The 13,481-nt window shown below is 48.1% G+C and overlaps 8 protein-coding genes across 8 annotated transcripts; 7 read left to right on the top strand and 1 right to left on the bottom strand.

Annotated features, from left to right (window-relative positions):
- The first annotated feature begins 940 nt into the window (after positions 1 to 940).
- N7473_000229 (putative CTP synthase) lies at positions 941 to 3,284 on the top strand. The gene is made up of 6 exons (XM_057146169.1): positions 941 to 1,034; positions 1,104 to 1,192; positions 1,291 to 1,337; positions 1,388 to 1,493; positions 1,567 to 2,628; positions 2,686 to 3,284. The coding sequence occupies exons 1-6, from the start codon at positions 1,010 to 1,012 to the stop codon at positions 3,091 to 3,093; spliced, it is 1,737 nt and encodes a 578-aa protein (XP_057014055.1). The 5' UTR covers positions 941 to 1,009; the 3' UTR covers positions 3,094 to 3,284.
- Positions 3,285 to 3,681: 397 nt separating this feature from the next.
- On the bottom strand, positions 3,682 to 5,858 carry N7473_000228 (uncharacterized protein; the record flags this gene model as incomplete). The annotated part of the gene is made up of 4 exons (XM_057146168.1): positions 3,682 to 4,347; positions 4,433 to 4,480; positions 4,557 to 5,314; positions 5,423 to 5,858. The coding sequence occupies 4 exons, from the start codon at positions 5,856 to 5,858 to the stop codon at positions 3,682 to 3,684; spliced, it is 1,908 nt and encodes a 635-aa protein (XP_057014054.1).
- An 887-nt stretch (positions 5,859 to 6,745) lies between these two features.
- On the top strand, positions 6,746 to 7,092 carry N7473_000227 (uncharacterized protein; the record flags this gene model as incomplete). The annotated part of the gene is made up of 2 exons (XM_057146167.1): positions 6,746 to 6,772; positions 6,886 to 7,092. The coding sequence occupies 2 exons, from the start codon at positions 6,746 to 6,748 to the stop codon at positions 7,090 to 7,092; spliced, it is 234 nt and encodes a 77-aa protein (XP_057014053.1).
- Positions 7,093 to 7,964: 872 nt separating this feature from the next.
- On the top strand, positions 7,965 to 8,715 carry N7473_000226 (uncharacterized protein; the record flags this gene model as incomplete). Its single annotated transcript, XM_057146166.1, has 4 exons — positions 7,965 to 8,088; positions 8,138 to 8,169; positions 8,221 to 8,247; positions 8,299 to 8,715. The coding sequence occupies 4 exons, from the start codon at positions 7,965 to 7,967 to the stop codon at positions 8,713 to 8,715; spliced, it is 600 nt and encodes a 199-aa protein (XP_057014052.1).
- Positions 8,716 to 10,031: 1,316 nt separating this feature from the next.
- Positions 10,032 to 10,575, top strand: N7473_000225 (amidohydrolase family protein; the record flags this gene model as incomplete). Its single annotated transcript, XM_057146165.1, has 2 exons — positions 10,032 to 10,083; positions 10,139 to 10,575. 2 exons carry the CDS (start codon positions 10,032 to 10,034, stop codon positions 10,573 to 10,575), a joined length of 489 nt encoding a protein of 162 aa, XP_057014051.1.
- Positions 10,576 to 10,651: 76 nt separating this feature from the next.
- N7473_000224 (amidohydrolase family protein) lies at positions 10,652 to 11,103 on the top strand (the record flags this gene model as incomplete). Its single annotated transcript, XM_057146164.1, has 2 exons — positions 10,652 to 10,910; positions 10,967 to 11,103. The coding sequence occupies 2 exons, from the start codon at positions 10,652 to 10,654 to the stop codon at positions 11,101 to 11,103; spliced, it is 396 nt and encodes a 131-aa protein (XP_057014050.1).
- A 1,013-nt stretch (positions 11,104 to 12,116) lies between these two features.
- On the top strand, positions 12,117 to 12,692 carry N7473_000223 (MFS transporter; the record flags this gene model as incomplete). Its single annotated transcript, XM_057146163.1, has 2 exons — positions 12,117 to 12,173; positions 12,351 to 12,692. 2 exons carry the CDS (start codon positions 12,117 to 12,119, stop codon positions 12,690 to 12,692), a joined length of 399 nt encoding a protein of 132 aa, XP_057014049.1.
- Positions 12,693 to 12,869: 177 nt separating this feature from the next.
- N7473_000222 (MFS transporter) lies at positions 12,870 to 13,154 on the top strand (the record flags this gene model as incomplete). Its single annotated transcript, XM_057146162.1, has 1 exon — positions 12,870 to 13,154. The coding sequence occupies one exon, from the start codon at positions 12,870 to 12,872 to the stop codon at positions 13,152 to 13,154; it is 285 nt and encodes a 94-aa protein (XP_057014048.1).
- Positions 13,155 to 13,481: the final 327 nt, after the last annotated feature.

Here is a 13,481-nt window from a genome sequence, read left to right as displayed (position 1 = left end):
ACGTGGACTTAGCAGCTGCATAAAATACAGTAGAAAGTTTCGAATGTCGTTCAAAAAAGACCATTTTACGGTGACATTTTCTTAGCGCCCATTATTTCCCGCTGGCACTCAGATGTCCATTATAATGTGAACCAATATGAATTTGAGTCGATTCAAATTGGAGGTCATTTTACTAGAGCTGGCTGTTTTCTTCATTTGTATAGCATGTCCTATACAGGCCATGCTTTACCGAAGACGACGGTGCTCGCGTGACCCATTGAATTGGCGAATCTATCCCCATAAACTTCTTTTCTCCCTTAACATCAATTGATCTGATGAATAATAGCACCAGATTGAATGATATTACCTCATATTCCGTTTTCAACGTATTAATTGTGAGTCAGACTCGCTTTGTTGAATTCACATGTGATAGACGCCAGTCCCGTATAGTTCTAGCTTCGGATCGGTCTTTTCCCCATATTGTTTGGTTGAGATGAGCAATTTCTCAACAAGAACATTGAATAGGTTTGGATTATGACAAAGAGAAGTGTCGATTGCATGTGATATTTATATGGACAGCCCCAACGATTACGAATTCATATAAGCACTGAAATGATGTTGGCCAAGTGTACATTACACGGAGAATGTTTGGCCGCGTGAAAAAGAGCGGGGGGTTTTATCTCTTCTCTTATCTCTTATCACCAGAGCCTCGATCTGCAATCTGCTTGCATGGTAAACCCCCTCGACAAGTTTCCACTGTAGAGGTTAGTAAACAGTTTTTAATCGACAGCTTAGAACTCAACTTACGAGCATTTAAATTATCATTACTTTTGAATTGCTCCTATCAATGCAGCTTTTATGGGCAATGCCAAGACCGGTCCTTGCATACTGACCAATCGGGTTTAGCGTCCAACGCGCTTTTCCCTCACCGCCTTTTATTTTCAATTTTTTTTCTGCCCGCGGCCAATTTTGTTCTTTCCCTCCCCCTCCACCAACTGCATTTGCAGCCTGGTCGGGAGCTCACGTCAAAATGAAGTACGTTCTAGTTTCAGGTGGTAAGTTTTGAATGTCCTGTCGAGTCTTGGTTCTGTGGAATATGAGCTAATTGAAGTTCCTATTCTTAGGTGTCATCTCCGGTGTTGGCAAGGGCATTATTGCCTCGAGCACCGGTTTGCTCCTCAAATCCGCCGGTCTCACGGTCACTAGCATCAAGGTTCGTGCGCGACACCGTCTTTGATCCAATCGACTTGATACTCGACTCGTCCGATCCTTCCAATCATGCACGTTCCTTGCTAAGACGCCCGCCTACAGTGTGACCCTTATATCAACATCGATGCTGGTACTATGTCACCAATCGAGTCAGTTTCTGCGCGCCCCGAGTATCCAATCCAAAATACTGATTAATCAGGCACGGAGAGGTCTATGTGACGGATGATGGTGGTGAGATGGATTTGGATCTCGGAAACTACGAGCGCTACCTTTTGACCACTCTCACTCGTGATCACAACATTACCGTGAGTCATCGAGCATATTACGACAAGATGGATTACGAAAGCATTTGGCTAACTGGCTGGATTCCGATTGTAGACTGGCAAGATCTACCAGCAAGTGATCGAGCGCGAGCGTGTCGGCCGCTATCTTGGCAAGACCGTCCAGGTCGTCCCCCACATCACCAACGCTATCCAGGACTGGATTGAGCGCGTTGCCAAGATCCCCGTCGACGAGTCCGGCCGGGAGCCTGATGTCTGCATCATCGAGCTGGGTGGTACCGTTGGAGATATTGAGAGCGCACCGTTCATTCACGCCATCAGTCAACTCCAACGCCGGGCTGGCAAGGGCAACTTTGCTCAGATTCACGTGTCTTACGTGCCCGTCATTCATGACGAGCAGAAGACCAAGCCCACTCAGAGGGCTATTAGCGATGTTCGTAGCGCGGGCCTGAATCCGGACCTGATCGCCTGTCGCTGCGAGCTGCCGCTGGAGGACGGCACCGTCCAGAAGATTGCCAACATGTGCTCCATGGATACCAAGCAGGTTATTGCCGTGCACAACGTCTCGACCACCTACCATGTGCCTCTGCTTCTTGAGAAACAGAAGTTGATCGGTACCCTGGGAGAGCTGCTGGATCTCCCCTCCATCACACGGGATCCCCTGATCGTTGACCAGGGCAAGCTCATGTGGAAGGACTGGGTTGACCTTGCCCGTGGCCAGGACTACCCCCACGACACAGTCTCTATCGCTCTGGTTGGCAAATACACTGCTCTCAAGGACGCATACATTAGTGTGTCCAAGGCGTTGGAACACGCTGCCATGTACTGTCATAAGAAGCTTGAGTTGATCTGGGTTGATGCTGGCCATCTGGAAGACGAGGCCTTGGAGACCAACCCGGCCGAGTTCCACAAGGCTTGGCACGCTGTTTGCACTGCTGACGGTCTGTTGGTGCCCGGTGGATTCGGTACCCGTAACACGACCGGTATGATCCAGGCGATTACATGGGCTCGTACCAAGAAGCGCCCGTTCCTGGGTGTCTGCCTTGGTATGCAGCTTGCTGTTATTGAGTTTGCTCGCAACGTGATGAACATTGATGACTGCGGAAGTGAAGAGCTTCACCCTCAGGCTAAGAACCACGCCATCATCTATATGCCCGAGGTATGTACTTTTCTGTCGGTCCCATCTACGTGGACTTGTGCTAATAATGCTCTACAGGTTGATAAGGATAAGATGGGTGGTACCATGCGTCTTGGAAAGCACGCATCCATCTTCCAAGATGGCACCGAGTGGTCGCGCCTCCGTGCGCTGTACGGCCCCAATGTCTCCCAGATCTCAGAGCGTCACCGCCACCGGTACGAAGTCAACCCCGAGATGGTCGAGAACATTGAGAAAGCTGGTCTGGCATTCGTCGGCAAGGACGACAAGGGCGAGCGTATGGAGGTTGTTGAGATTCGCGATCACCCCTGGTTCGTGGGTGTGCAATTCCACCCCGAATACCTCAGCCGAGTCCTGGCGCCCAGCCGCGCTTTCCTGGGCTTCTTCGCTGCCGCTGCTGGCTGCTTGGATGAGGTGACCGAGTCTATCAACAAGGGTCTGCGGAGTATCCCCAACAAGCAGCAATAAAGGAGATATTAAGGGGAGTAGATCAGGGAAGTTGAGATGGATGGGTCGTATGGAAAGGCAGGACCAGACCTGAAATTTGCATGCATGTTTTGCAATTTATCCAATTATGTTTATCACTCGGATAGAAAATAGAGATCATGGTGATACTACCACCAAGACCAAAAATAAAAGAATAATATTATAAAACAAACCTCAATATCCACGCTAAACTCTCCGCGCACATTGATAAACGCCCTTTAAGAGAACGAGCGGCATATATCTATGGAAGTAGACTAGGCAATGCAACAGATTTATGCGAGAATGGTGAAAAGAAGTTTACAATGAGATTTGCCATTAGGTTTTGCGAGAATGTCCATGGAGACGATCGAAATCCACGCTCTTCGAATACAGGCACGATTGCAACTAGCTCCAATCTTCGAGCGTAAAATCGAGAGAGTTGTGTTAGAGGTGGGCATTATCATTTGACAAATTTGTCTTCCTCGTCTGGCATTTACATCCATACTTGTAGGCATTTCCAGAGCTCACCACAGAAGAAAAATATCATATCATAAACCTCATTAATCATGAAAAGTACAGACTCAACTCTGCCTAAGCATTATGTCCAACATCACCCATCCCAACAACATCCTCCTTCTCATACAAAATCTCCGGCTTCACATCCCTCCTCAACAAATACCTCTTCAAAAAATACGGAATCTGCCTCAACCCATACTCAGCATGAAACCTCGTCGGCACAGAAAAAACCTGATCCAACTCCTCAAGCGTCTTCCCCTTAGTCTCCGGCATAAACAGTAAAACCAACCACCACCCAACAATACACCACCCCGCATACCACGCAAACGCCCCCTGATCCGTAAACGCATTCCTCAACGACGGCCACGTCACGCCCAGAACGAAATTGAAAAACCACGTCGTGGCTGTGGCTAGCGCCATCCCGTACGAACGAACGTACAGCGGGTAGGCCTCGGCCGAGTAGGTGAATGGAACGGGTCCTTCGCCGGGGGAGTAGACGATGCCGAAGATGTAGGTGCCCAGGGCGATGCAGGCTGTGCGGGCTGTGTGGTGCGTTTCGGGGATCCAGAAGCTGAAGCCTGTGAAGAACATTGCGAGGGACATTAGGGGGAAGGTTGTTAGGAGGAGGTTGCGGCGGCCGAAGGTGTCGATTGTTTTTATAGCGGGGATCGCGAAGAGGAAGTTTATTACGCCCCAGCCGAGGGAGGCGCCGAGGGCGGAGGCTGGTGCGAAGTTTGCTTCCTGGAGATGGTTAGTATGGGGTTCTGGTTTGAATAACCGGAAGGAAGGATGGAAATGATATTAGACTGGGGAAATGGATACATACCAAGAAAATCTCGCTGCTGTAGTATGCTATAACGTTGACACCGCAGAACTTGTAAATGCCAAATAGATGTTAGCAAGACCATCATCAAACACAATCCTCCCACTTTCCCATCACCATCACATACCTGCTGCATAAACATAACAATCGTAGAAGCAATCATAGCCCTCCGATTCCTCGGAACCGTAATAAGTTCCAAAACCTTATTCTGCCCAAGCTTCATCCCATTCTCCGCCTCTAAAAGTGTATGCATATAATATAAATCCCTTGCGGCCTGAATCTTATGGTACCGCAGCGTGCAAATACTCTCGTAAGCACGATAGTACTGCTTCTTACTCATATACCAACGCGGCGACTCGGGACAAAAGAAAACAAAACAACAAACCACCAGCGCCGGAAACATCGCCGACGCCATCATCAATCTCCAATTCAAACCCACAATCCCCGGCGTATCAGCCACCTGATAGAAAATCAGATCCGCCGCGTATCCAAGCATGATTCCAAAAGCGGTAAACGTTTGCCAACTCATCACCAGCGCGCCACGAATTGGTGGTGGTGCACATTCGGCCGCGAAGATTGGGGTTGTGGCTGATTTGGGGCCGATGCCGAATCCTAGAAAGAAGCGCGCGATGAACATTGCCCAGTATGTGGATACGAAGCCTTGCCAAAGACAGGTTATTGCGCTGAAGCAGCATGTTATGAAGATTGTGCCTCGGCGGCCGAACCAGTGGTTGAAGGGGACGGTGAGCCAGCAGCCGATTATGGCGCAGCAGAGATATGGTGCGGAGTTGATTAGGCCGACCAGCCAGGTGTCTCTGTATTTATTGCCGGCTATACCGAATTGGTGTCTATACCAGATTTGAGCGCCGTTGACTACTGTTTCGTCTGGTTCATTGCAATAGTTGCAGTCGTTAGCCATGTTCTTTGAGGATGAAATACCACATATTTTTTAAAGTTCGGAGGGAATTCAGAGTCTGCAGGTTCACAACTTACCCATTCCTTGTACAGCAGCTGAAAGCGAACAAAGCGCAATAACAGCATACATTTTCCAAGGCTGCGACCAGCGATGCTCAAATTCTCGACGTAGAATTTCCTTCTCCTGACTCGTCAATCCAGCTACACTATCATATCGCTCAGGCGCTTGAGCCAAAACTGCGCCCAGTTCGAAAGCGCGCACATCCTCGTCGTCGCCGATTTCGTGGGTAAGCGCAAAGTTGCGACCTTGTCTGCGGAGCTCGGCGTGGCTAAACCCTGCCAACGGATTCGAGAGCTTCGCGTTGAGATTGCGACGAGCACGTTCGGCTGCTGTTCCGAATGTTCGTTGTGGAATGAATTTCTCGCGTGGCGGTGGGTTGGCGATGTTCTCGTCTTGTTCGAATATGCCTCTGTCTAGATTGTCGGGTAGAGGCTTGGGTGTCGGTGTCGACATGGTGGGTACATCCGGGGCCACCGCTTATCAAATAACAACAGTAAAGAAATTCCCTGTAGTAATGGGAGTTGGTCGAGGGAGTTACACCCGGTCGCTGATTTTTCGAGGTGAATAGAGAAGAGAAAAAAGCCGACACGAGGCTCTAACGAAGCAATCCAGCACAGTAAACACATGACTCTGGGCACTAATAACAGGTTGCATCAAGTTTGCCCATCTTGCGGTAAAGGTGTGCGGTGGATCACATCTTCTCTGTCCATAGCGGCCTTCTCTGATTAACTGGGGGGCCAGAGTGGAAGTACAGGCTGGGGTCTGGGGGTCTGGGGGTTGGGGCGACATAACCCAGCCTCTTTTCTTCTTCTCCGGCTATTGGATGAAATGGAAAGCCAAGAAGCTGCCCGGGGTGTTGAAGAGTAAGCAGAAGTTGCCCCGTCTAGAGAATAGCAGGGCTGTTTGCTTCGTATTCCATTTCGGGGAAAGGTGATCAGCGCGGGGAGGTTTAGGCTTAGTGGCCGATGCGGTGCAGGGCGCAGCTCGCGTGTTGGCACGCTAGAGGAATTTCAAATTGGCACGAGTCCAAGAAGAGGGGGTTGATATCAAGGCGGACACCGATCACAGTCTGGGGAAATACGAAAATCAAAAGGAGTTAAAGCAGTATTATCCTGATAAGCCGTATGTTGAGACTCGAGACTCGAGCCGAGCCTTTCTTGGTCTTATGTATAACATCTCCACAGTTTTTGCCCCGGACTCACCGCCGTGGGGCCAACTTTATTTGCGACATGCGATCGTAAGATTGGTTCAAAATTCCCTTAGCATAATACATTCCGAATATGTATCATGTACATCATTTCTAGCAGAGTGCCACCGCTAGTTATCTACGATCCATCCTAATGCTTAGTCAAACGGCTCTTGCTCGGGTATGTTAGACAAAGTCTGGGTAAAGTTGGCAAGCCGTACTTGGCAACATTAACATGCTAATTAACGGATACAAGCTGTCTTGAGGACTATCTCTTTCTCGCAAAAATTCAAGGTTCAGCACGAAAGTCTTGCATTCAACCGAATCCCTCGCAAATCCGAGAGTGACCTGGTTGATGTCCGAAACAAAGACCTCTTTCGCTCTAAATGCCTTAGCTATTACAGCCGCAAGAAGGCCAATAGTGCCCAACCCCGGCAAAAGTACAGTATGTCAGGGGAAAGGTCCAACAAGCTACGCACTATGGACGGCAAGACTTACTGATTCAAGCATAACTCCTTACAGGGACACGGTGTCTGAGATTTTGTACACAAACTTCTCGGGCTCGCGGAATAGGATTTGACTCACATCGCTGCCGCAAAACCCCACGCACAAAATGCGGACCAGAACATTCCAGGGGGCCTTCAATGCGGAACCCCGCGGAACTTAAATAGAGGTTCCCCAGGCTTATAGAACGGACAGGATATGTTATTCTGTATTGTGGTCGGTTATCTAGTTCGTGTGATATAACTTTAACGTACATGCTACTTCCGAAGGCTCGATATTAATGATGATTTTTCGAAGCGTGAGGACGTGTAAATTGAGCTATGATGATGATAGCAAGGTGGAGAGGGGGCAATGCTGTGCCGGGATATTTCTTTTATTCTGAAAGTATGTTTATGCACTCACCCGTATAGAATTTTGGCTAGTTCGTACTGTAGTGGCTTTAACTCTGATCTTGATCTATGTATGTCTAAGTGATCCACCGGCACAGGATCCACAATCCTGGGGAAAGTGGATTTTGACGGATAGAGTGACCAAGGAACGTCACATAATCGGAACAGTTATGGATCCCAGGTCATACAGAAAGGTATCCTGCCGTAAAATACGGCAGAATCAGCTGGCAGAAGGGGCAAAATAACAGTATTGCATCGTATGATAATCAAAGTGGCCCACTTTTGACCAATCATATGCCCCGAATCGGTGATCTCGGAACAGCCTCAGGACCCGCCTGTATATACAAATTGTTGTTTGGATTACTCCCACACGCCAACTTCCCACCTCTTTCTTCTCTTCTCTCTCATCCCTCACCAATTTTATCCTCCCTCACCGCCCTTCCACGGGTCATCTAGAACACCCTCACTCACTCCACCGCCATGTCCGAGGGCGGTAATAACCGATCCTCTCAGGAACAGCATTTTCGTCCCCGCCCCGGCTATCCCGCTGACCACCCACTGGCGTACAACCATCACTGTTGGGATTGCAACCGCCTCGGCCATTGTATGTAACGTGATTCTTGCTGTTAGGATGAAGCTAATCAACAAAGCAGATGCCAACAGTCCGGAGTGCTATGTCCAGCGTGTCCGCGAGTCTCTCCGAGAGTACTGAGAGAGACTAATTGACCGCAATGAGGCGTCTGGCCACGCGGTGATTTTTAATGTAAGTTGTTTCCCACTGGCTCATTGTTTTATCTACTAAAGACGTGAGTAGATCGACAACAACTCCACTCTCCAGACACGGCCCCATGCTGAGATGCGCTTCCCAGCATCCTCTCGGGATCGTTCGCGGTCTCCTGTGCGAGCTCACTCCAATTTGCGCGCTCGATCTCCTCTGTGTGCTCGATCGTCCCAGCGAGATACGCACAACTCGAACGACTCGTGGGGAGGTAGCTACTACAGCGACCCAACACAGTGGGACCACTCCCATTTCACCGGTGGCCGGAGTGATTCGAATGAACACCGGACAAGCTCTGACCCTCGGCGTGACCGGAGAAATGGCCAGCGCAGCCAGGCAACAACCTCGACTGCTGAACTATCTTCCGCGATTCGCTCTTCCGTTGATGAGTGGGAATACAACGCAGGAGGAGACCGGTCCAATGGAGGAAATGAGCACAGTGACAACTGGTAGGTCGCTCTTCTGTTGATGACTGGGCATATGGCGCAGGAGGAGACCGGTTAAATGAAGGAAATGACTCCGATGACCCAGAATGGTAAGACTCTCGTCCGGTGGAAAGCTGAGAGAATTGCTGGGTTGAGAAATGGATGACCCCGATAGGAGGGAAGAACTGGAAGTTAGGTATTCGTAGATTCTACTAGTGAATAATAACCCATTTCTCATTATCAATTCGTTCGTAGTCGCCTCTTTGTCCTACCGCTTGCTGGATAGTGGAAAATTGATCATGTAATACACCCAGTGAAAGGACTTGATGAGTGTCTATAAAAATATTTCAGAAGTCATCTGACAGTAAATCCAGAACGAAGTCTAGACACATAACCAGCGAGACATCTGTATCGGACCTTACACGCAAGAGAGGCTACTTGTCCTGCGTTTTCTCACCATTCGCTACTGTCGGCTGCACCCGTGTTAAGTCCACTGCTTTGGTCTCGGTCCGTATTCTGTTTGAGCTTAGTGCCCGCAAAGCTTAACCTATTTTGAGGGGTTGTAGGCCTATCAAACAATAATAAATACGCTTAGGCCCATTGTGTTATATTATCAAAACATGCCAGAGGTATTCAATTTTTTCGGATCCATTCCGTGAGGCGGGGTATATCGCTGAACGGCTGGTCCCGGGCCTCCTGCGCCTTCAGTTAGGTTTATGATATTTCTTCGAGTTAGAAGCAGTGAATTTTTTAATTGGCTAGCTTTTGGCGAGAGGAAAATGCTGAAGGAGTTTTTGAATGCAATCTGTGGAAAGACTGGAAGAGAGGGCGCCAAGATGTTTCCACTTTTTCTTTCCATTGTGTACCTCATAAATACAACAATGATTTGATAGATCAATTCGTCAACTATTTCATTGAAATTGGAGTCAAATTTTACAAGACGTATAGAAAAATGTTTCGTAACATAATGTGATGAATAAAGTCCAAACCATGATTCCTCAAGGAACAATACTTGATAGATTCTGTGGCAGTGCCAATGTAATGTTAATCAAGTCATGAATCAGAATGCAAGATATTATGGTAGGAACGGTTCACGTTAGTTTATTGGGAAATATTGGGCCCTAGGGACAAGCCCAGAAACATCATTGTGGTAAAAAAAATCATCCGAACATTTCGTGTCTATCTGTGACTTCCGGGTAGGTCGGCATACGGAAATGCGGCACCCATGTTTTGTGTAGTAATTGTTCCACATCTGTCTCTTAGACTCAATTAAATTCGGGCTGTGCTAACTTCTCCTTTTAATTTCAAAAGAATTCTTGCAAGCGACTAACTGTGCAAATCAAAATGTCTCTCATCGATACTGATCACCACTTTGTCCCCGAGTTCTACGCTCAAGGTAATTCTACACTCCCAACCCGAAAAAAACAGAGATTCTGATTGTATAATCCTAGCTGTCGAAGAAGCCGGGGGCGACCCTTCTGGCTGGCCGACACCTTCCTGGTCGTCCGAGGGCGCAACCGCCTTCATGGATAAAAACGGCATAACCAAGGCAATCTTATCCCTGGTTGCTCCAGGAGCAGTCATCGCCCCAACGACCGAGAAGAGAAGAGTACTAGCCCGCAAGGCAAACGAATTTGCCGCTGCGAGACGTGATGAAGATCCCAATCGATGGGGCTTTTTCTCAACTCTGCCATGCCTTCTCGATACCGAAGGCGCTTTGGCAGAAATCGAATACGCTCTTGACGTGTTGAAGGCCGAGGGTGTCACTCTATTTACACGATATGGCGAAGGGAACCAGTATCTGGGTCATCCAGATTTCAAGCCTATCTGGGAAGAAATTGAACTCGAGAAAGGCCGTGGTGTTTATTCACCCTACCCATCCCGCTGATACAACTTGAGTCAATCCCCTCCTGCCACAGCCAGCGATTGATTACCCTCATGAGACGACGAGAACAGCTGTGGACATGATCATCACCAACACAAAGAGAAGTTGTCCATCTTGCAAAGTAATTCTCTCCCACGCTGGAGGTACCTTGCCTTTCTTGATCACGCGTATGAGTACGGTGTCCAAGGAAAGTGTCGCTACAGTTCGCATTTACGGAAAGACGTCCGAGGGGATCGTGGAAGACTTCCGGTCGTTTTACTTTGACTTGGCTCTTTCTAGCTCTGAGGCCGTGCTCAAGCTAGTTTTAGATGTCATTACTCATGATCATATTCTTTACGGTAAGCTGTTGCTCATGATTCACAGTCGTTCATTTCTGTTCCTAATAATTCTGCAGGTTCGGACTTCCCTTACGCGTCGACTGACAAATCAACTGGCTTCAAGCAAATTTTGAACAATTTTCCCCTGGACCAGGAATTGCGGGACAAGATTTATTTTCAAAACGCTCACAAGCTCTTCGCAAAGGCAGAGTAGGATGGCCTCGGGTCATGGATGTAGATTTCACTTCAAGAGGCTTCCGCCCAAGGTCTACATAGAGATAGCCTCAATTTGAATACCAGCAAGAAGAGAACACGAGAAATATAGCAGAAGGTCCCCCAGAGTCAAAATAACCGTAAGCCAAATCTGTATTTGTTGCAACATAACTTCACGGGGTGAATTCTGAGTCACGGGCCAAACTGGAATAAAGGTTTGTTGAGGATACGATTGGGCTGAGATGAGGACGAGACTAGTCTCGCGCTTAGATGAACTAGAACTGACTGAATCTAATTCTAGGTCAATATTTACCCCATTAGAGACCTAATATGAGTCCTAAATGAATAATTAATTGGGTAAACTAGCCGACCCCGCTTCCTCAGGCCCTAAACAGGCGCCATGGCTGATTTCCTTGTTATTTTGGCCACGACAAGCTCCAACTCTACCACGAAAAGACGGAAACAGTTTTGAAACGCGGAGAAACAAGCATAAGTATTGCCCGGGATGAGGTCCGAAAGCACACACGCTGCTCCGTCTCCTTGGGGTGCGAAACCTTATCCCAGCCTTCATGTATCCCTGTGGGTGTGGGGCTTGTTAGGATACCCTATCACGTAGAACGTAAGTATGCGAGATGTGAATATAAATATCATTAGACTGGAAGATTGATTTGGCATTGATAGAAGTCAGTACCAGGGACTAGTGCTCTAAGCCTATGATCGATTTTCTATTCACCGGCATTCATTTTCCTCACCTATATCCATCCAAACTTCCTTCAACTATGAGTACTCTAAGCTCCGATTTGCCCGAAAATCGGCAAAAGAACTCATTTGACTACTTGAAGTCTGTCAAAACGGAGATACCTGTCACCGGAGGGAGAGATCGCTTCATCCTTCCCCTGCAGCGATGCTCGTAACTGGCCACAATGGAAAGAAAACTTGATGATTCTCATGGTCTCATTTCATTCGATGACCTCTGTGTTCATGGTAGCCGGAATCGTTCCGGCCACTTCTACAATGGCAAAATCATATGGTATATCGCTCGCTGACGCAATCTATCTCGTATCTGTTCAAGTAAGTCTCTTGAGCTCACAGAATTCCATGATGCAAATGAGCTTTTTCAATAACATCCCTACCCAGATTGTGTTACTTGGCATTGCGCCTATCTTCTGGATTGTTATTACAGAAAGATAGGCCGTCATCATGTTCTCATGTTCTCTTCTTCTCCGTTCTTGCAAGCCAGGTATGCAGCATAAGGGGTGCGCGGTGCACAAGCTACGCTGCCAAACGATCACTCGTGTTTTAACCGCAATCTTCATATCGCCACCAATTGGGATTGGTAGCGGGGTGGTGGCTGAGTTATCTACACCTGATGAATATGCTAGGAAGGTGGGCTGGTGGGTTTTGATGACCATCCTTGGTACCCCAGCTGGGCCTCTACTCATGGGATTTGTGGTGCAACACACTCGGGTCGAATTCATATTCTGGATATATGCCATCATCAACTTCTTGCAAGCGCTAGCTTACGTCTTCCTTGGCGGCGAGACCCTCCGTATTCGGGAAGTTGACAGTGATCTTACCACCGAGGAATAGATCTCCGCCTTCAGGATGTCCGTGAATAGATTGTTGCCCAAACGAATTGATCCACGTCCAATCAAGCTGTCGGACTTTCTTTCTCCATTTCGTTTGGCCAAGAACCCTCGGATCTTGGTAGTGGCCCTCGCTACTGCCATCACATTCTGTTATGGAAACATTGTTTTTGTTGTCGAAATGCCGCCTTTATCATTTGAGAAGAAATTCGGACTTAATACCCAGCAGACTGGGCTCCAGATTATTCCGATAGTCATCGGATGCATATTTGGAGAGCAGGTCAGTGGCCCGATGTCTGACTACTTCATGAAGGTCTATCGGAAGCGCAGAGGTCATGTGTGTCCCACGGACCGCCTCTGGCTGACGTATATTGGCTTCTTCACCATCATCGCTGGGCTCTTGGTCTGGGGATTCCAGCTTGAAAAAGCGAAAACTTGGAATCTACTCCATGCTTGGAAATTGTAGTTGCCAGCTTTGGCAATCAGATACAATCAACCATCCTCACTGCGTATGCCATTGATACTTCGCCCGATAACTCTGCTTCAATTGGAGTGCTTTTCAACAGTATTAAGCTGCCTTATGGATTTGTTCGTTTAACCATGACCTTCAAACATTATCATTTTGCTAGCATCACACTCAGGTTGGACCCTTCTATTTCCCATACATGTTTCGTGCTCTAGGGTTTGCCGGTACAGCAGGCGTGATGAGTGGAGTCGAGGTTGTTGGTGGAATTATTCTGGTATTGATTGTTCAGGCTACGACTCGGCGCCAATGATTTCACAGCATAAACAG

The sequence above is a fragment of the Penicillium subrubescens genome (assembly GCF_028828155.1).
Source record: "Penicillium subrubescens strain IBT 31985 chromosome Unknown utg000001l_segment0_segment0, whole genome shotgun sequence".
NCBI classification, from domain to species: Eukaryota; Fungi; Ascomycota; class Eurotiomycetes; order Eurotiales; family Aspergillaceae; genus Penicillium; species Penicillium subrubescens.
The sequence above is the reverse complement of the archived record's forward strand: the minus strand, read 5'-3'. Positions and strand labels throughout refer to the sequence as shown.